The sequence below is a fragment of the Heterocephalus glaber genome, unplaced genomic scaffold (assembly GCF_053883595.1).
Source record: "Heterocephalus glaber isolate CG9 unplaced genomic scaffold, H.glaber_assembly_v1.0 deba00001610, whole genome shotgun sequence".
Lineage (NCBI taxonomy): Eukaryota > Metazoa > Chordata > Mammalia > Rodentia > Bathyergidae > Heterocephalus > Heterocephalus glaber.
In genome coordinates, this window is record NW_028258381.1 from 39,915,302 (window position 1) to 39,937,211 (window position 21,910).

The 21,910-nt window shown below is 43.6% G+C and overlaps 2 protein-coding genes and 1 pseudogene across 7 annotated transcripts in view; 1 reads left to right on the forward strand and 2 right to left on the reverse strand.

Annotated features, from left to right (window-relative positions):
* Myh16 (myosin heavy chain 16) overlaps positions 1 to 8,009 on the forward strand; it is a 58,586-nt gene extending 50,577 nt beyond the window's left edge. The window contains 6 exon segments of the mRNA XM_087195947.1: positions 1,698 to 1,755; positions 1,757 to 1,873; positions 2,821 to 3,024; positions 5,850 to 6,020; positions 6,601 to 6,798; positions 7,803 to 8,009. Coding sequence (XP_087052073.1) covers positions 1,698 to 1,755; positions 1,757 to 1,873; positions 2,821 to 3,024; positions 5,850 to 6,020; positions 6,601 to 6,798; positions 7,803 to 8,009 — 955 coding nt within the window.
* Positions 1 to 21,910, reverse strand: part of Kpna7 (karyopherin subunit alpha 7) — a 127,750-nt gene that overhangs the window by 104,659 nt on the left and 1,181 nt on the right. For all 6 annotated transcript variants that reach the window (XM_004840494.4, XM_087195909.1, XM_087195910.1 and 3 more), the window contains one exon: positions 20,234 to 20,298. The gene's annotated coding sequence lies outside the window, so the exon portion shown is untranslated. The remainder of the gene's footprint in view (positions 1 to 20,233; positions 20,299 to 21,910) is intronic.
* Positions 15,502 to 16,825, reverse strand: LOC110348273 (DNA damage-regulated autophagy modulator protein 2-like; annotated as a pseudogene).

Below are 21,910 nucleotides of genomic sequence, written 5' to 3' on the forward strand. Positions count from 1 at the left end.
ATGTATACGTTTATACTGGGGTCATAGTGTCTTGACTAGTAGCTATGTAAAAAGCTTTGAAATTGGGAAGTATGGGTCCTACAACTTTGTTCCCTTTAAAGATTGTTTTGGTTGGGGGTGAGTGTGTATCTCAGTGGTAGAACACTTGCCTGTCATACACAGGGCCAGTGGTTGGATCCTCACTGCCATTAAAAAAAAGGTTTTTATTTTTGTGAGTCCCTTGTATTCCACATAAATTTTAGGGTCAGTATGGGAATTTCTGCAAAGAAGTGACTAGAATTTGATAAGCATTATGTTTAAACTATAGATCAATTTAGAAATTATTGCCTCTTAATAATATTAGGTATTTGAGCCATGAACATGTTTACCTTTCAATTTATTTAGTTCTTCTTTAAATTTTTCAACATTATATTGTAGGTTTTGCTTATGTTCCTTTTTAAGTCAAAGTAAAGCTCTATTTTATTCATTTTTATTTATTTATTTATTTTTTGGTACCGGGGATCGAACTCGGGTCCTTGTGCTTGCGCAGCAGGCAGTGAAACCACTGAGCTGAATCCCCAGCCCTGTTTTATTCATTTTTAAGACTATCATGATGCTCTCTCCTGTATCCAGAAGCTGAATATACCTCAAGGTGCTGCAAATCCAGCACGTGGTGGGCATTCAGGGGTAGGGTGAAGTGACACAGGGTGCAGCTTGGGATCTGAAAAGGCAGGTGACAGGATCTTTACACGTTCACCACTTATTTGACTTAATTCAGCAAATATTTATTGAACACTTCAATTACTTCCCATGGTCTTCTCTGATAACAGGAGATTAATATAGCTTATATGAGGGTTTTATGGAAGCATTTACTGAGTTGATTAAAATATCATTGCATAAAAACACAACCAATTAATGACTGGTTTTTCTTTGTTTTATGATACTGGAGATTGAAAACACAGCTTTCACACTAAGCTACATTCCCAGTCCTTTAAATTATTTATTTATTTATCTATCATATATTACTTAAAATTTTTCTTTTTTGTTGTTGTTGTTGTTTTTTGTTTTTTGAGACAGGGTCTTCCTATATCGTTCAGGCTGGCCTTCAACTCACCATGTAGTCCAGGCTGGCCTCGAACTCATGGTGACCCTCCTGCTTCAGCCTCCCAAGTGCTGGGATTACAGGCATGTACCACCATGCCCGGCTAAATTTTGTTTGTTTGTTTTAATTTTAAGACAGGGAGTCTCACTAAATTGCCTGCCTCAGTTCCCAGAATTCTGGGAACCATGCCCAGCAAAGACTATTGTTTTTGAAGGTATAAATCTGACTCATATGGCCAAAGCTCACATTTTGTAACAGAAAAACCAAGGACTTCAGCATGTGGCTTTGTGGGCAACTCTGACATGTTTTCTAGCATCTCTGATTCCTTGTTTGCGTATTAGGGCTGGGGATTTAGCTCAGTGGTTCTGCCACCTGCCTTGCATATTAAACAAATAGGGATCAAATGAGACATGTAGCAAATGTTCAGTAAATATGACTTCTCCTCCTGTCCCCAAGCTGTACTATCCTCCCACTTAAATGTTTTAAGATTTTGTTTAATTTCACAAGGTGGTGGCCATATTCATTCTCATGCTCAGAGACCACTTATCTAGGGAAGCTTGGCTTAGACTGATTAGCAGGACCAGTATGCTAAGATCTTCTCTGCTTGGACTTACAGGAAGAATCACCAGAGGGCCATTGAGTCCCTGTAGGCCAGCCTGGAGGTAGAAGCCAAGAGTGGGCAGGGCAGAGGCACTTCAGGTCAAGAAGAAGATGGAAATCCAGCTGGACCATGCCAACAAGAGCAACAGCGAACTCATGAAGACGCTGAAATGGCTGCAACTGCAAATGAAGGTAGCCATCTGGGAGGAGGAAGCACTAACCACCAAGTGAGCCTGCACCAGTAGAGGTGGAAGACTCATGGGGAGCTCACTTCATGTGTGACTTCAGCAAGGATAAAAGAGTGAGGATGTGGGGCGGCGGCAGGCTGGAAAGCAGGAGACTCAGGAACCCTCTCCCCAGTGACAGGCCCTAACCACCAAAGTCCACATCCTGGGTAACTGAAAAGAGGAGCAAAAGGAGAACAATAGGAAATTGGGCCTTTCTTACTTTAAAAATCATTTTTTACTTATTATGAAAAATTTCAGACATAGAAAAATAAGGAACATAACAAACACCTAAATGCCCACCACTGACCTTAGGAAATGAACACAAACAGGGCTAAAATCCATTTTATTGCCCTGCATCATCAAACTCGTCTTTAAAACCTTATGTAGCTGGATCCATGCATTCATCACTTGCGAGTTGAGTACTTGCTCTATATGGGTGTTATTTTAGGTGTGAAAGATAGAAAATAGACAAACATCTATACATATGTAGACAATAAGCAATAAATAATACAACTAGAATTTTTAAATATTCAGATACACGCTACAGAGAAATAGGGCAGAAGAAGAGAGCCAGGGATTAGCCAGTAAGAGTGTAACGGTTAAAGATCTTGAGAGGGCCTTTTGGGGAGCGCCAAATGCTCTGCCAGCAGGAAAGACTTGCCCTCGTGTTGACATCCTAATGGACAAGCCCTCCGCACACCTGGGTCCTGGCCCAGCTAGGTGTTGACCACACCGTGAACTCGGAGACCAGGCCTGAACCCTCATCTCTTTCTGTGGCCTCCAGTGCCCACCCTGTTCCAGGTTCTTGCTGAGTCCACACTAAGAAAAATCACAGTACCTTCAGGCCTGGACAGTGCCAGGTTGTACCACAGGCCTGAGTATAGGCTCAGGTGGAGTCCTTTTGCTCTCTAGGACCTCCAGGTCTGGATGGACAAGGACGCTCGACAGCATGAGGACCTGTCGGAGCAGTACAACCTGCAGGAGTGGTGCCTGAGCCTGTTGCAGACAGAGCTAGAGGAGGTGTGCTCCAGACTGGAGGGCAGTGAGCGTTCCCACAAGCTGCTGGAGCAAGAGGTGGTGGAGATCACTGAGAGGCACAATGAGGTCACCATCCAGGTTAGACCACAGCTCCCAGGTTGATGTCACTCAGAGAGTGTTGAAGCAGGTATGCTGGGGTGAGAGCAGGATGGTGCCCAAACCAGGAGGGCTCCCTTAAAGCTCACAGGCGAAGCCAGGTGTGGTGATGCATGTCTATCACCGCAGCATCCTGGGAGGCTGAGGAAGGAGGATTATAAGTTTGAGCCCATCCTGGAGAACTTAGTGACTTAGTTAGATGAGGTCTCAAAAAAGGCTGGGAGAAGGAGCTCAGAGAAGATGCCTTAGATTCAGTCCCCAGCACTGAAAACACAACAGACAATTCTTAGAACTCAACTCCTGAGCTTTATATTTTAGTAAATAGTAGTAAAAATCCATAATATAAAATGTTTTATCTTCACCATTTTTAAATATGTAGTACAGCAGTGTTCATTATAAGCACACTATTGTGCAAAACTTTTTTTTTTTTGTACCGGTGATCGAACTCAGGACCTTGTGCTTTCGAGGTAGGTGACAGAACCCCTGAGGTAAATCCCCAGCCCCTGTCCAGAACTTTTAAAAGATATATTCCTGGGCTCTGCCCTAGTGATATCTGACCCCAAAACTCTGAATTTCCAGAAGCTCCCCAGCAGATGCTGGTGATTTAGTCAATTTTGAGGACTACTGTTAGCCATAATGTAGCTGAGGCCTGAACTCTGAACTGGAAGGGATAAAATATTTCATAGCCTGACATTCATTTTAAAAATGAAAAACTGGCTAGGCATGGTGGCACACACCTATAATCTTAGCTACTCAAGGGCTGGGGATTTAGCTTAGTGGTTCCGCAGCCTGCCTTGCAAGCACAAGGTCCCAAGTTCAATCCCTGGTACCAAAAAAAAAAAAAAAAAATCTTACTGTAAAATTTGGTTATGAGGAAGGGTCTCACTAAATTTCTCAGGAGGCCTCCTGCCTTAGTCTCTTGAGTAGCTAAGGTTTTTGGGGGTTTTTTTTTTTGATACCGGGGATCGAACTCGGGACCTCATGCTTTCAAGGCAGGCAGCGGAACCACTGAGCTAAATCCCCAGCCCTCATAACCAAATTTTGAAAAGTGCTGTGTAGGTCCCAAGTTCAATCCCCAGTACCAAAAAATTTAAAAAGTGCTGTATAGCACAAAGGTGGAACACTTGCCTAGTATGTATGTATGAGGCCCTGGATTCCATCCCTAGTACCACAAAACAAAAACAAAAACAATCAAACATAGATCTTTGGTCCAGGCAGTTGAGTGGCTTATCAAGTCTGTGACCCCTGTCTACTGCCAGTGACAACACTAGTACTGCTCATAAAGTACTCCTTTACCATCAGCACAGCTAAGGCCTTATTTAATTATCTCCTATGAATTCACCAAAAGAATAAATGTGCATGAGACATGGAGGAGCTATGACTCTGTTTTAGGGATAAGCAGACCAAAGCCCAGAGAGGCAAGGAATTATCTACACAGCTGGTAGTGCTGGGGTTTAGACTGGGGCATTCAAACGAGTTTTGAGTTCAGGATCATTCCAGAGCTGCCACCCAACTCCAGATCTAAAGGATGATATTCGTGGGATACTTATGACACAATTTTGAAACCCAGACAGTAATGTAGCGAAGACTCTCACCCACACAGAGGGCCCAGGGCTATTTCCTGCTGAGCCATCTGCCAACTGCCTCTAGGAGAGGGTCATTTTCCTTTTTGGACGTGGGAAGGGCTATACAGAGTCCTGGCTCATGGCAATGACTTCATCTCCTCTCCAGAACCAAAGCCTCGTGGTCAAGCGCAGGCTAGTCAGATGTCCAGCACATCTCCAATGAACACGAGGAGCTCGTCAGCGAGTTCCGCACAGCAGATGAGAAGGCCAAGAAGGCCATGACAGATGTAAGGACAGGTGCTGCCTGTGGTGGGGCCTGGGGCCTGCTAAGAACCAGGCCATCCTAAGCTGTAAGGGTCAGTGTGGACTCACTCATGGTGCCTTGCAGGGAGCATGGGACCCTCTTCCAGAAGAGCACAAGGCTTTTCTAAAAGGTCAAACACATGAGAGTAGGGAAGAATTACAATCTATACATGATCATGTGAAAACACTAGAGTGACTCCAGGGGCCTTTGGTCAAAGGAGCCATCAAAGTGACCTCATCTGGGGAGGCCTTTTGGCAAAAAGGGGGAGCATTAGACCAGGCTTGAGGGAAGGGGACTCAGAGATGCATATTGGTAAGATCTGCCACCAAGTGTTTCACTCTAGTGGCCCTTTGGGTATTGAGATCTATCCTGAGTGTTAATTCTGCTTATGTCTGCTTTGAAGATGAGGGAATACAGACTGTATTGTCAGACTCCCCCCAGCTTGGTAGAAATCCCAGGAGTTCAGAAGGAAATAATGCTGGTCTTAGTTGGCACTACCTCTCAAGAACATACCCCATGTTTGGCATTCAGTACACCATCCGTGAATATTTGGAGAATGAACGCAAGAACAAGGGAGCTGAGAAAAGATAAGCAACTTACTGACGGTTGTGCAGGGGCTGCACGTGGTCCTTAGTCTTCCAAACCTAAGTGCCGTGGCCCTCATGGGGCTGACAACAGAGGGTTTGGCTTGAGTGCCGCCAGCTAGCAGGAGAGACTCCGTGGAGTTGGGCAGCTGGCTTTGAGTGCATGAGCCTGCCTCCCTGTTTTCACTCAGCACACACGTGAGCATGGGGGAGGTCTCTACCATGCTCCAGCAGCATGTCAGCAAGGATCCTCTTGTCAACCATTTGGTTTCCCAGAGGCCTCAGCTCTCAAAGCCACTAAGGAGGATGGGTGGTATCAGCTCCAATTCACCTTCTTTTTCTCTCTGCCTACAGGCTGCCCACATGGCAGAAGAACTCCAGCAAGAGCAAGACCATTGCATGCATCTGGAGAAAATCAAAAAGAACCATGGGTTCACCATCAAAGACATGCAGGCCAAGATGGAGGAGGCTGAGCAGCCAGCCCTGAAGGGAGGGAAGTGCACAATGATGAAGCTGGAAGCCAGGGTGAGGCCAACACTGAGCAGTCTGGCCAGGTTGGGTGATGTTTGTTTGCCAAGTACATCCCTGCATATGAGGAGCTCGTTTATACAAGTGCTAGGCAAGATAAGGAAGTAAGGACAATGGCTCTGATTTATTTATCCAAAGTTCTCCCCTTGTCCTCTCAGTCACTTTTCTCCCCAGAACATATGTGGCCTGAAGCAAGGCAGTTTACAATAGTCTTCCTGTCTCTGTTTTTGACATTATTCCTCCCTCCTATCACTCTCTTTGAGAAAACAGGCCTTGGTATTTACCCCGTGAGACATCTAGCTGGAGGGGTACAGGAGGTTCAGTCACCCTGTCCAACTTCCTGACTCCTGTACTTCCCAGAGGAGGAAACTTGAGCCTCAGAGGACAGTGATTGTCTGATGACTACTGCACGGGGCAGGAAAGGCACAGTCCACTGGATGCTCCCATCCAGGGCTCATCTGCTCACTTCTGGGCAGAAGGTGAACATTGTAGCCATGGTGCTCCCATCCAAGGCCAATGAGTTCTGAAGTTCAAAAACACATGCCACCTTAGCCACATCGCTTTCTTCCTCCCTCAGATCAAGGAACTAGAGATAGGGCTGGATGGTAAGCAGAAACAACATGTGGAGACAGTCAAGATGCTGCACAAGAACAAGTGCTGCCTCAAAGAGCTGTTCCTCCAGACAGGAGGACCGCAAGGCCAACCAGCACATGCAGGAGCTGCTGGAGAAGCTGCAGACAAGCTGAAGGTCTACAAGTGGCAAACTGAAGAGGCAGTGAGTGCCTCTATGCTTCCTCACTTCTCTATCCCTAACACTTGCTTCCCAGCCCAGGTCATCACCAGCCTCAATCAGAATTAGCCACAGGGAAAGAATCACGTATTGAATCATGTATTGCTCACAAACATAGCTCTATGAGCCTCTTGTCCATGGCATCTTGTCCTCAGTGGCAAGGGAGAAGGGGACCAGCCACCACACATGTGGAGAAAAGAACATATAAGAAGTGAAACTCCCAGGGATTTTTCTAGCGCCTGCCTTGCAAGTGCAAGGTCCCGAGTTCAATCCCTGGAACAAAAACAAAAAAAAAAGAAGTGAAACTATCCACCATAAACACTTGCATTAACTAACCTAACCTGCTAGTGTGATATAAACCCCGGGAAGGTATAAGCTGCCTTTTTCCTTCTTCCACTGATCACAGTGGCCGGCCTCTCCCTCCCAGTCAGACCTTTAACAAAGACTTCCCCTCATTTAAGCTTCTTGATGCTGAGGCAGGAAGGCTGAGATTCTTGGTCCATTTCACAGGAAACAAACCCAGAGAGGAATATTTGTGTGATGTTAGTAAAAGTCAGGGTCAAAATCAAATGATTAGCAAGTGGTGGTTTCAAGTCTCAACCTATACGACACAGCCTACACACTATACAGGATGCAGTTACTGACTGGTGCCATTCGCTGATGGTACTGGGACCACCATATTGTCTTCAGCCACCCATGTGCCTACCCTCTGCCCAATAGGCTCAGTAAAGGCCAGATTGAGAGCCAATTTGGTTCTAACCAACATAAAAACACGGTTCTAACCATAAAGACTGCAACACTATGTGGAAAGACCAGGCGAAGGGAAATGTGTAGTAGGGAAAAATACTAAACCCTCATCTTCCACAGTGGGGCAACAGAAGCACATTTCACTCAGAAATATAGATAAGGCCAAAAAGAATCAGCTAAAAGTGTTGAAGGCCACTACAAGCCAGGTTTACACCCTGCTTCCCACCATGCCTTTGTCACAGAAGGAGCAGGCCAGCCAGACCTTGGCTCAATACAGGAAGACAGTGCATGAGCTGGATGAGCGGGCTGGCATGGCGGAGACTGCCCTGAACAAGCTGTGTACCAGACAGCATGTGGCTGGCAAGGGCATCACCTCAGTGGGGGCCATCCAGGTGTCCAAGACAGGTCAGGCTTCTCCAAGACCCTTTCTGAGGAGTGAGGCCCTCTGAGTCTGAGGTCACAGCCAGTAGGTGTGGCTCCACTCTGGATGCCATGCTCCAAGCTCACCTTCCCCACACCACCTTTGCTCCTAATAGTGGTTGCAGGGCTGCCTAGCAGGGTTACCTATGCTCCAAAGTTGCCAGTCTCTTTCAGACCCAGATCTCACACACCAGAAACCCCAAAGCTCCCCCTATCCCTTAGCTCCAACACTCCCTCTGGATTCTCACAGACCTTGGGAGGGTACTGTCCACCTGTGTCACCGGTTCTCGTGGTCCTATGTGTCCCCATCTAAGTGGAAGGCAGTTTCCATGTGTGATGCCCCCTGACACCCGACCAAGAACACAGGTGCTTAGAATACACTGGTTTTCACTGGACAGCCACAGGAACATCAGGAAGTGTGTGAGTAATGTATATTCCTCTTTCACATTCCCCATCCCAGCATTCCTCACCAGGGAGTTCATCAAGACTGGTGGAATTTCATTTTCTAACATTACGCAAATAATAATCATCATTGCAGTTATTAGTTCTTGTGTAGGTGGGATTTTAGGAGGGCAATTTAAAATAGTCCTTTCTGCTAGGCATGGTGGTGCATGCCTATACTCCCAGCTACTTGGGAGGGTGAGGCAGCAGAATTACAAGTTCAAACCTGGTCTAGGCAACACAGCAAGACCTTCTCTCAAAATAAAAAAGTTATAAAAGGAGCCAGGATAGTGATGCCTACCTGTAATCCCAACTACTTGGGAGGCTGAGGCTCCTTAGGAGGATTATGAGTCTGAGGTCAGCCTGGGCTACACAGTAAGTTCATGGCTGACCTGGACTACATATGTAGTGAGACTCTGTCCCAAAGCAGACAGCCAGGGGCGGCGGCACACATCTATAATCCCAGCACTCAGGAGGCTGAAGCAGGAGGATCACTATGAGTTTAAGGCCAGCCTGAACTGCACAGTGAGACCCTGTCTCCAAAAAATAATTTTTTAACAAAAAAATTTTTTTTAAATCTGATCCTTCACCAGACAGAGAAAGAGAGAATTCCAGAAGTGCATGGATGAGATTTGCAGGATACAGCAGGACTGGAGCAGAGAGTCTCAGGATGAGATGGGAGAGCTACAGTGGTAGGTGACAGAACCAGAAAGGTAAAATGAGGTGAAGCCTGGTGGGTGCAAGGAGTCCATAAACTCTGTAAGGAAACCGTACTCATTTAAAAAAATCCACTTGTGGGATGTGATGAGGAGCAGCCTTTCTCTCTTGGGGTACACTCATGTTCCAATAGCAAAGCAAGCCTCCAAGCCTCTCATGAGACAACAGGCAGGTTCTTGGGGGTACTGGATCACAGGGCATCACATTCTGGCCCTCTCAAAGGCCTGGGTGGTGTCCAGGCCTACTTGGATATCTCAAGCCCAAAGAAGGTAGCTCTAAATTCTTACAACCTCACAATGAACAAGGTAGGTGTGTCTCAGGGGTGTCCACAACAAGGGAAGGTTTGGGGAGCTGTTTTTCTAGCAAGAAGGAACAAAGCTATCAAAACCCCAGCTCTGACCCACATGGACCTCCTCTCTCCTCTCTCTCCCTCTCTCTCTCTCTCTCTCTCTCTCTCTCAGTGTGATAAAAGATCTCAACAGCATTGAGAGGAAGAAAATATGAAAATGGAAAACTGAGTCTCTCCTGAGAATGTTCACTATGCAAAGGAAAGTGCAAGCCAGAAAGAACCAGGTGCTGGAGAGTACAGATAGCTTTGGCGAGCGTAACACCCAGCCATTAAAAGAACTCAACTCTGTGCAGCTTCTCTGTGACTGCATGAAGCACTTGAATGTCTGTAACAATGGGTCTGTTTTTGTTGAGAACCAACATGTTCATGTCAATGATGGAATACGTAATGTCTGTGACCTGGGTGTTCTCTAGGAAGAATTCCTCCTGTTGACAATTGTAATGCCTGTCCCAATATAGCTTAAATAAAAGAAACGTACAAAAGAGATGGACTAATCACTAGGACTCTAGTTTTGTTTACTGTTTTGGGATTGAACTCAGGGACTTTGCACTGAGTTCCATCCCCAGCAACCCTCCCTCTTATTTTTTATGTTTATTCTGAGACCGGGTCTCACTAAGTCACCAAGTTGCCCAGGCTGGGCTTGAACTTGAGACCCTCCTGCCTCTGCTTCACAGATCTCTGGCATTAAAGGCCTATGCTACCAGGCTTGCTTTAGAACTTGTTTTGAAATGAAGAAATTGTATTTTTCTAAGACTTCTAAATCCAAAGGCAGTTTTTATGATTGCCACACATCAGAGTTCTGTTGTATCCCTATATCCTAATTCACAGCCATGTTTCTGTTGGAAACCATGAACACTATGATGTCTTGGAGGCAAATTCTGAAAGGGTATAGCTGAGAAACGAAGATACACTAGGATTCTAAAAGCCAAGAAAGTCATGAAATCCCCGGAGATGATGTTAAAACGGCCCTGGGTTCAATCTCCAGCGTTGCAAATACCAGACAGATCTGAACTAACGTCTCACACAGCCCCTGCATGTTCTGCCTTACCATCTCCCAGGATCTTCAGACAAGGGAATCAGCTAGCTCCCTGAGAGAAAGCAATATATTTTGTTCACAAATGTATCCTTAACAACTAGAGAGTACCACACCACCATTGTGGTGCTAAACTTGGTATTCCCTAGGAAACTGGAACTTTTTCTTCCAACAGGACCAAATGCGAACACACTGCCCTCTGGTGGCAGGGTCTCTAACTGCTGTGTTTATGAATTTACTGGAAGACGCCAAATGACAGAATATTAGAATTTTAGGGTCAGAGGAACATTTACATGGTGAGTAGCCTAATTCTCAGCCAACTGGGAATTCTCCTCCATAAATCCTGAAAAACTGGCAATCCAACTTCTACTTGAACCCTGCCAATGAAAAAAAGACAACCCATTCTAATTTTGACTGATGATCATAATCAGAAAGTTCCACTTAATAGAGTCAGACTACACTGTATTTTACCCTTATTTTGTTCCAGTCTTCACTTCCATAATTATATAATTTAATTTGTACATTCTGAAGTCAGGTAGATATGGGTTCCATTTACCCATATGGAAAACTTATCCTTTCGAACCTCCTGTTTCCTCAACTACTGAATGAGGAATAGTTGGATCTACCTCATAAGAGTGTGACATTTAAATAAGATATCCTGGCACAGAGCCCATCATGCATAGCAACTAGACATCTGCCAATTTTCTTTGGGCACTCTGTAGGATTTCTTACCCTCTGGCAAGAAGCCTGGGCCAGGCCTAGCAGATGACAGCTGCAGGCTTCTTGCTGAAGAAATGTGAGAGATGCATGGCCCTAAAATCCCAGTGGGTATGATGATGTACATCTGTGATTCTAGCAGTCTGGGAGGCTGAGGCAAGAAGATCCCACGTTGGAGCATAGCCTGGGGCAACTTAGTGACTTACCGAGACCCTGTCTCAGAATGAAAAAGGCCTGGGGAATACAGCCCAGTGTGGAGGCTGAGAGAGGAGAGCAAAAGGGAGGAAGGGGAGGAGAGGGAATTTAGGCATCATCATTATTCCTAGAGGATGGTCAACATTTGCTGAATTCCAAAGCAGCCTCTTGCTTTGCTGGATTCAGGGTCCAGATGCACAAAGGCTCAATGACTTGCCCAAGATCATAACAGCAGAGCTAGAAAGCCCTTGTAGCATGAGATGAAGTGAGATTTCTGACTTAGAAGAATGTCTATGAATGCCTAACTTCAGAATGATTAGACACGAAGGGTCAGGCGCGGTGGTGCATACCTGTGGTCCCAGTACTCTGGGTGAGGCAGGAGAAGCCTGGGGAACGGTGACTTAGCAAGACTTTCTCAGAATGAAAAGTAAAATAAAAGGTGAGGCTGTAGCCTAGTGTGTAGGCCCTGGGTTCAACCCTCCCTCTCTCTCTATAGATGGATGGATGGATAGATAGATAGATAGATAGATAGATAGATAGATAGATAGATAGATAGATAGATAGATGATAGATAGATAGATATAGATAGATAGAGACAGATACATATATTTGAAATAAAAGCTATAATCTATGGTCTTGCAAAATAATAACATTAATTGGTACCCACAAGCATCAAAATCAGGTGAAACCATATTCTGCAGAGCAAAAGAAAATGGACCGAAGACTATGTCAGTGGCTCTGCTAAGTGTCTTGAGCCAAGTTTCAAGGCTGCTAAATTTGCATTAGCAATTACCTTTCTTCTCTTTTTACCTGTGAACAAATCATGGGTCCTTTTAGGGAACCTAGAAGGTTCTTGAGTCTTCAGCATAGAGTACACCCATGGGTGTTTCCAGAAACCAAGAAATAATCACAAAAGCTCCCAACTTTCCCACTGACAAGCTACTAGGAATCAAGGCTGGAGATGTGTTGTGAAAGGGCCAACCTTGAGTTATGATTGAATCAAAGACTGGAATTATAAGGCACTATTTATTTCACTTCTTTGTGGCTTAGTTAGGCTAGTAAAAAATGTGTTCTGGGGCTGGGGATTTAGCTCAGTGGTTTCACTGTCTGCTGCGCAAGCGCAAGGACCCGAGTTCAATCCCTGGTACCAAAAATCCCCCAAAACACAAAAAAACAAAATAAAAAAAAGTGTTCTATAGCTTTGTAGTAACAATTCCATAAAACATTCCTCTAAAGATGTTTTTAAAATCAACTTCTAGGGGTGGGGATTTAGCTCGGTGGTGCCACTGTCTGCCTCGCAAAGGCAGGGTCCTGAGTTCGATCCCGGGTATAAAAAAAAAATCAACTTCTAAATACAAATAGCAATAAAGTAACCCGACCAAGGAAGAACTATACTATCAAGATTAGGTTTCGTGACTAGAAAGGCTACTGTGAGAGTAGATACAGGATACTACAAGAGACGAACTCACCCCAGTCTTAGAAAGGAAGATGTCTGGAAGAAATCATTCTCTGCTGGAGTCTAAACACGAGTAAGAGTTAGTCACAAAGATAAAGCAGAACCAGGAGCAGTGGTGTAAGCCTGTACTCCCAGCTACTCAGGATGCTGAAGCAGGATTGCACGTTTGAGACCAGCCTGGACAATTGAGCAAGACCCCATCTCAATAAATAAATAAGGGCTGGGGACGTAGCTCAGGCATAGAGAGCTTGTCTAGCATGGGTTCAATCCCCAGTACTACAAAGAAAAAAAAAGGTGACAAGAGGAAGTGAGCACGTGGGAATGGAAATTGGGGATGCAGAAGGGGGCAGACAGGGCATATCAGCCAAGAGTGTGTCTGGCTTTAGACGGCAGTACAGTGAGCCATCAGTGACATAAGCAGCTAATGATCTTGCACCACACCACTGCCATAGAAGCAGATTTCAGAATGAGTACAGTGTGGAAGACCCAGATCTCCACCTTTGTATGCTGCTTCATCCTTGGGGCTATCAAGATGGTTTCTACAGCACTAAGCTTGATTTTTTTCCCACAACCATGTTTAAGATAGTTAAAAGATAGTGCCATAAGCCAAATTATACTTCTCCTTTAAAAAACAGGCCTCCTTATAATAGAGACTTACAGGCAGAATTTGCTATAAGCACTGACTGCTGGACCTGCAGATGTCTGATGGGTAACCAAAAACAGGATAAAAACTTGGCATCTGCCTTCGTATTGCATGTCTCCTTTTGCCACCCTAACCTTTGGGTTAGATTTCTACTCAATTCTCCACATTGAGTCTCCATCTTGACTTTCTGATTTGTTCTCTGAGTTATTCTCTCCTACAGTCATCTTGGATTCCAGGAACAACAGGTCTGGTGGATAAACATCTTGTGACAAAAGTTGAAACTATCTCCCAGCAGCACCAACTTTCTTATCTCCAACAGGGCACCACCTGACCCATCCTGAGATAAGGTGATCAACCAGACCTTTGCCTGATGAAGAGCACCACTATGCAAGACCCTGGCCCTTGCTGAATAAACATGACTCATAATTAGCCCCTCAGAGAGACAGACTTTCAGTCACTAGACTGTTTTCTCTCCAGTATGGTCACACTGAAAATAAAATCCTTTCCTGCCTTAACTACCATTCTTATCTTCAACTTACGTTTTGGGACAGTGGCTACACATGGTTCACTGGGACTCCCAGTTGGGCCTCTGGCCTAGGACTCGAGTTACATTCTCACCATCTTTTTTTAAATCAAGGAGCAGACTTCTTCCAGAAGCTCCCCATGAGACTTAACTCTGGAACATTGACTGGAAAAATGTGTTACATCCTGAAACCAATGAGGAGCAAGTGGAAATGGGGTTGCCACATGAGACATGGGACAATCAGTCTATTCCCTGGACCAGGGAAGGTCCACCTTCTGCAAGAGCCACCTGAACAAAAGAAAGAAAGCCGAAGAGGGAAAGGTGTTGTATGGATAGCCAGAGCATCTGCCACATAGTGGGAATGGTAAAAGTAACAGGTGACATCATGAGAGTCCTTAATGACCTGTTACAGAATATGGAGTTTATTCTGAAGGTAAGGTGTGAGGGTTCTTCACAGTTCTATTTAGATTACACACTTTCGGTAGCAAGTTGAGGTAAGCAAAGTTGTGTCTCACTCCATCATGCTTTATTTGGTGTCTTTTGGTTTTTGTTTATGTTTTTTTGAGACAGGGTCTTGCTATGTAGTTCAGGCTGGTCTTGAACTCACTGTGTAGCCCAGGCTGGCCTCGAACTTGCAGCAATCCTCCTTCCTCAGCCTCCTAAGTGCTGGAATTATAGGCATGCACCACAGCCTGGCTCATATATGTTTTATGATGCTAGCTTTGATCACTCAGTTAAGGTACCCACCTCAATTGAAGAACATTCTATAAAATAATTCATGTGGGTTCTTTTAGACTACCTACACCATGAAAAGAAGGGGGGAAAAGGGTCAGAACTTTACCAGATTAGACTAAAGAAACATTGACAACTAAATGATGTAAGAAATTTTGGATTGGCTCTAGAACGGAGGGAAAAAAAACTGCTGGAAGGAAATTATCGGAAAGACAAGTGATATTTGAATATAAACTTATTTTAGGGTGGGGAGCAGAGACAGAGTTTCACTGTGTAGCCCAGGCTGGCCTCAAACTCATAATCCTCTTGGCTCAGCCTCCCAATCTCAGTAGCTGAGATTATAGGAGTGTGCCACCTTGCCTGGCTGAATATCAATCTGTAACTAACTAAAATTAAATGTTATATAATTATGTTTGTAATTAACATCTAATTATTATAATAAATAAAAAATATTCTGAATTTACTCATGTTACGGTTACATAAGAAAAGATGTGTTCTTCAGAGATACATGCTGAAGTATTGAGGAGTGAAGAGGAGCGAAGTGACTTACAAATGGCTCAACAAATAATTGTTATTGCTATTATATAAACATAAATACATATATAAAATACACATAAGTCAGAAAGCAAATGTGATAAAATAGTTATAATTCGTGAATCTAAGTAAACAGGTATAGTGATATTTATTATACTATTCTTGCAACTTTCCTGTTGATTTAAAAGTTTTTATTTTTTGGTAATAGAAAATGTCTTTTATGAAAGCATTCCTATGAAAACATGCTTTAACAATGACTTATAAATTGTGAAAGGCTGGGATATATAGACTGTACACTTCAGGTTGTTTCTCTTAAAGTAGAAAAAAATTATAATGTTGCAGTCCTTTGGTTTTATTTTCTAGGATAAAAAGTATAGGCATAAATATTTTTAAATGATATCCTTTAAAATAACTATCAAATGGCTTTATATCTCCTGATTATCAATATGCATCAGTGTCACATAGCTTTGATTAACTGGCTGAAAATTTCAGAGTATAATAAACAGTGTTTGTGAACTTTTCCCCTTTCCCTGAGAATCATAAACATCAAAGGAACCTTTTATCCTTTCATTAAAATTCTCTGGAAAGTAGTTGCGTTCGTTCATTGATAACAGGGCAAGGAGCAGTGTCATAGAGGGTTATTCCATGTAAACCAGCTTCCACACATAAAGAAATTTTCTGAAAATCATGATTCTAAGTCAAGAAAAAACCAAAGAAGGAAAATGACAGACCACTCTGCTGCAGTAGTGACCATATGAAGCACATAACCCTTCTCCTCAGGGTTCCAGTGAAGTTTTTGTACTGTATCTGTGCCAAAGTCACCACTGTACAAAACTGATGAGCAAGTTAACATGCTAAGTACACTTACTCCACACCAGATGAGCAACAGCAGTCTGATCCAGAAGATTTGTTTACCATGAATTTTGGGCTGCATTAGGTAGGAAAGGATGGTCTGAACAAGCACATAAAATGAGCCCATACCAAAAATGAGCACACTTCCACTGACATGTACAACAAAAAGGGCTGTTTTCTGGAAATTTGCCACAAGAGAAGCTCCTAAACAACTCAATATTCCAAATACAAGGCCAGCCTTGTTTAATTTGATGATAAGGTTCTCTTCAGAATTCAGGGCACGAACTTGCTTATAACATAAATGGGGTCCAGGGATTTAGCTCAGTGGTTTTGCCACCTGCTGCACAAGCGCAAGGACCAGAGTTCGATCCCCAGTACTAAAAAAAACCATAAATGGTAGCAAGGCATTAAAATGCAGCAATATTTAGCATCACCTCAAACAAGCACTTTTCTGGAGCCATCGTTCCAATGTCACTGATAGAAGGCAAAGCACGGTCAATATGGTGGAGTGTTACTGCAATAATGTATGAGAATGTGAAAGTAGCAGCTGTCCAAATTACAAGGGCTATAGGAAGGAAACTGAGGCCTTGCTGAAACCATATTTCAAGCAGGTCTTTTTTGTCAAACCATTCAGGCACATTACTAACTAGGGCCGAGTTTTAATTTTGTGGCTTCGAGTTTTTTAGACCATGGTGTAAACTTTAACTTGAAGGTGAGTGATGGCAGACTCTATAGTTTCAAGTTCTCAGGTGGTATCTTCATCTACGCAAACCTGTTTTACAAGTTCACAAAATTTCAGTCTTCAAAACTGTTCAAACCTGTGCCATTTATAAATTCTCTCATCTTCTGTGGTTTCTTCGATGCTCCATGAATCAGAAATGCAGTTAATTTTTTTCACAAATATTATAAAGCCACTGATAATAAGAGTAACTTCTTGTGCTCCTCTATGAGGTGGCATCTTACGCCGCAGGCTTCGCCTGCCGGGGGGGGGGGGCGGCGGGGGCTCGGAGCCTGCCCTTAGCTTGAAAACCGGGCGGGGCTCTGGGCGGGGCTCTGGGCGAGGAGCGGCCCGTCCAGTTCCCATGCCGTGCTGCCCCAGCTTGATTTAAAAGTTTTTATGGGAAAGGCCAAGGAATTAGCTCAGTGGTGCCGCTGCCTGCCTTGCAAGCCCAAGGGCCTGGGTTGGATCCCTGGTACCAAAAAAAAAAAGGTTATAAAAGTTTTTATGGGAAAAACAAAACAAATATATAAGAAGTAGATGTGACATGACCTGGCAACTAATTGCCAGGAGCATTAATCAGTCTAGGGTAGACGGGATGCCTTTAACTGAGAAGTAGAGAGAAGAGTAGAATCTGCAAAAGGGAGTAGAGTAACAGGTTTTATGTGCATTGAGTTGCAGTGAATGAGATACCAGGTAGATTATTTCAGTAGCAGTCAGAATTATCAGGGGTTAGGGCCAGGGATTTAGCTCAGTGGTTCCGTCGCCCGTCTTGCAAGTACAAGGTCTTGAGTTTGATCCCTGGTACGGGGGGGGGGGGAGGCGGGGCGGGGGGGGATTGTCAGGGTTTAAGTGAGATATACCTCTGAGGAACAGCAAAGTATGAGGGGTTTGGGGAATGGAAGGCAAGGGTGTATGAGATCACTTGGAGGGTGTATATATAGAGCAAGGCAGAATCTTGGGGTTACCAGAATCTAAGGTTCGGGTCCAGAAGCATGAATCAAACAAGAATTGTTATCATCATGAACAAACCAGCTATTTCTTTCTGTATTCTAACAGAAATGATCATTAGACTTGTAATTCTCTTATCATTTTAAATTTGTCCCTATAAATACTCTCACACTGATTAACTTCTCTCTGGGTGTGGGATTATAGATTTTTGCCAGTATCTTCATCTTAGAATGTGATATAGTTAAGAAGCCCACAAACACAGCAATACAAAACAGAAGTATGCTACATGCTATAATTAGAACTACAGCTGAATGTGACACACATGCCTGTAATCCCAGCACTCTGGGAGGCTGAAGCAGGACCCCAAGTTTGAGCCCAACATGGGCAACTTAGTGATGTAACAAGATCCTGTCTCTAAAATAAAAAAGGGCTGGAAATGTAACCCAGTGCAATCCCCAGTACCCTGCAAAAAAAGAAGAAAAGAAGGAAGGAATGATGGAAGGAAAGAAAGCAGGAAAGGAGGGCAAAAAAAGGAACTGCAGCCATCCCAGGTTAACACATTCCTGAAAACAACTCTCAGGTCACAGGAACCTATAGTGTATCATTCTAAGTGAGAAAATAAGAATGTATTCCCATCCTGCTGGGCGTGGTGGCACACACTTGTAATCCCAGCACTTGGGATGCAGAGGCAGGAGGACCGCCATGAGTTTGAGGCCAGCCTGGGCTACATAGTGAGTTTAAAGCCAGCCTAAATTATACAGTGAGACCCTGTCCCCCAAAAATAAACAAAACAAAGAATGCTTTCCCATCCTGTCCAAAAACCTTACAGCCAATTCTCCACATATCCCTAAAACTCGTTTAAAGACCTAAAAAAAAAAAACCCTTACAGTTCTGTATAAATATTTCAACGCTAATTACCCAATTATTTCAACATTTAATGAACTCCGCAGTGACTACATTTGTGAGTAGTACATGATGATATGCACTCTGGGTGAGAAATAAATATTCCCTGTAACCTGCAACAAGCATATACCATAAAGCAGACAACGCAATACAGTATGTGTCAAAGATATATAACTGCATAATGGGATGCCATAGTCCCAACTACTTGGGAGACTGAGGCAGGACAATAAGTTCAGTCCAGAAGCAATAGGATTTAATGAACTAAAACATACAAGGTAATACTAAAAAGTGGTCCGGCTGAGGATTTAGCTTAGTGGCAACGCGCCTGCCTTGCAAACGCAAGGTCCTGAGTTCAATCCCCAGTACCGAGGAAAAAAAAAAAAGTGGTTACTTGATGAATGATTCTGATAATGGAGAACTAGGGTAACAGACAACCCTGCCACAAATGATAATTAGCAAAGTGGACAAAATATGCAAAATGTATACTCAAATACAAAAGAGAGTTAATAATGTAGTATAACATCCAAGAGCAAAGAGAACACAAGAGAGTGAGCCCAGGACTTAGGACTGCTTTATCCCATAGACCACTTACTGATTCCACTGCTTTGTTTTCTTTCTTTCCTTTGAGGGGGTCTTCCTATGTTGCCCAGGCTGGTTTTGAACTCCTGGGCTCAAGAGATCCCCCTGTCTCAGCCTCCCAAGTAGCTGAGACTTCAGAAGTGCATCACCACACTTACCTTACTGATTCTAGAATAGGTGTTTGAGGGCCTAAGCAATATTTTTATTTTTTGGTACTGGGGATCAAACTCGGGACCTTGCGCTTATAAGGCCGGTGCTGGAAACACTGAGCTAAATCCCCAGCCCCTAAGCAATACTTTTAACAGCCTCTTATACAGAGACAAAAGTTGGAGTCCAGAGCCCTCCAAGGGTATGGAGACTTGGTAAATGCATATGTCAGTCAACTTTCCACTGCTATGACAAAATACCTGAGAATAACAACTTAAAAAGAGAGGTTTATTTGGGCTCACAGTTTCACAAGTTTTAGTCCAGTCAACTGGCCCCATTGCTTTAGGCCTACAGTGGGGTAGAATCATGGCAGAAGGGCATGGCAGAGGAAAGCTGCTCATCTCATGGGAGCTAGCAAGCAGAAAGGGTGAGAGAATCAGAGAGGATGGGGGCTGGGGACAACACACAGTCCCTATGATCCACTCCCTTTGAGTAGGTCTCATCTCCTATTTCCATCACCTCCCAATAATACCATCAAATTACGGTCTTATCAATGGATGAATCCATTTGATGACATTAGAGCCTTAATTTTCCAATCACTTCCCAAAAAGCCCATCAGCTGGCAACCAAGTGTTTAGCATATGAGTTTTGGAGAACATTTCAAATCCAAATCATAACAATGGTTACTGTAGTAAGCATTTCTTGACAGAAACTAAACTAATAGGAGATAAAAGATATATAAAAAGATAAAGATTTGGCTCACATCATTATGGAGGCTGCCAAGTCCAAAATCCACAGTCAATGTGCAAATCTGAAGACTAGAAGGTTCTGTAGAACAAGAAAGAGCTGATGTTCCAGTTGAGCAGGCAAGAGAATTATCTTATTTGAAAGAATAACAGCCATTTGTTTTATTTAAGCCTTCAACTGGTTAGACAAGGCCCAATTCAACCAGGAAAAGCAATCTGCTTTACTTAGTCTACTCGTTTATAAGTCAATCTCATTCAAGTGTACCCTCAAAAACACCAGAAATAATATTTGACCCAATTCTTGTATCTAAGCACTCCACAGCCTAGCCATATTGACATTTATTTATTCATCTGTGACAAAATAAGGAAGTCCCCACATTACAATGGTTCAACTTATGATTTTTCAACTTTATGATGTTGCAAGTGATATAAATTCAGTAGAAACCGTATTTCAAACTTTAATCAAGGCTAGTGAAGTGCAGTCTGATCTTCTCTTTCAAAGCTGACAAGCAGCAATGAGCTGCAGCTCCCAGTCAGCCATGTCATCACAATACTATACAATGTACTGTGTTGCTAAACTAGGATGCTTGGTAGGTTAGGTATACTTGCACCTTTTATTTTGACACTTTCAATTTATGACGAGATTACCTGCCAGCAATCCCTATTGTAAATCAAAGAGCTTCTGTACTTGCCATTTGGGACTTATTAAGTACCTGATGACTTGAATCTTAACCAAATTCCAATTCAATCTAATTCCAATTTTTTTTTTCAGCAGGGCCTCACTTTGTAGTTCAGGCTGGCCTTGAACTCTCTATGTAGTCCAGGTTAGCCTTGAACTTGTGGCAATTCTCTTGCCCCAGCCTTCCCAGTGCTGGGATTACAGGCGTGCACCACCATGCCTGGCTCCAATTCCAATTCTAATCCAATTGGTGAACCAAACAAAATGATTCTATAGCAATGTCCAACCCCTCTTCCTCTTTCTCCACCTCTAAATAGTCTGCATGCTTAATGTCCTCCAAAGGCTCTTGTGTTAGTCTTCGTCCCCAGGATGTTACTATTGGAAGGTGGTGGCACCTTTAAGAGGTGGGACCTAGTGAGAGGTCCACAGGGTCATGTCCTGGAAGGGAATTGTGGGACCCCAGCCTCTTCCAATTTCCATTTTGCTTCCTGGCTGTGAGGCAAGCAGTTTGCTACACCTGGCATTCCTTACCATTACTATGTAGCATATATACCACAGTCCCAAAGCAATGGCTTCATCCAATCTTGGACTGGAACATCCAAAACAGTGAGCCACAGTAAACCTTTTCTTTTCTTTTTTTTGGTACCAAGGATCAAACTCAAGACACCTTGCACTTGTGAGGCAGGCGGCAGCACCACTGAGCTAAATCCCCGGCCCAACCTTTTCTCTTTATAAGTTAATTATCTCAGGTTTTGTTACACTGACAGCCTAATACAACCACGGTTCCTCATTCTAATATTGTTAAAGGCAGGTTCTTCTTTTTAGATACTAAATCAGTATCATTACACAAGTCTGAAAAGCAAACTATAATTCACCTCTTTCATGGGACCACCAATGGCTCCTACCAACTATGATATACTGGCAAAGCCTAGCCCTGCCCTTAAACTGTGCCAAAACCTTCAAGTCTCAAAATACAATGGTCTTGTTTCCTTAGTTATAAAATAAGGCAGTTTTA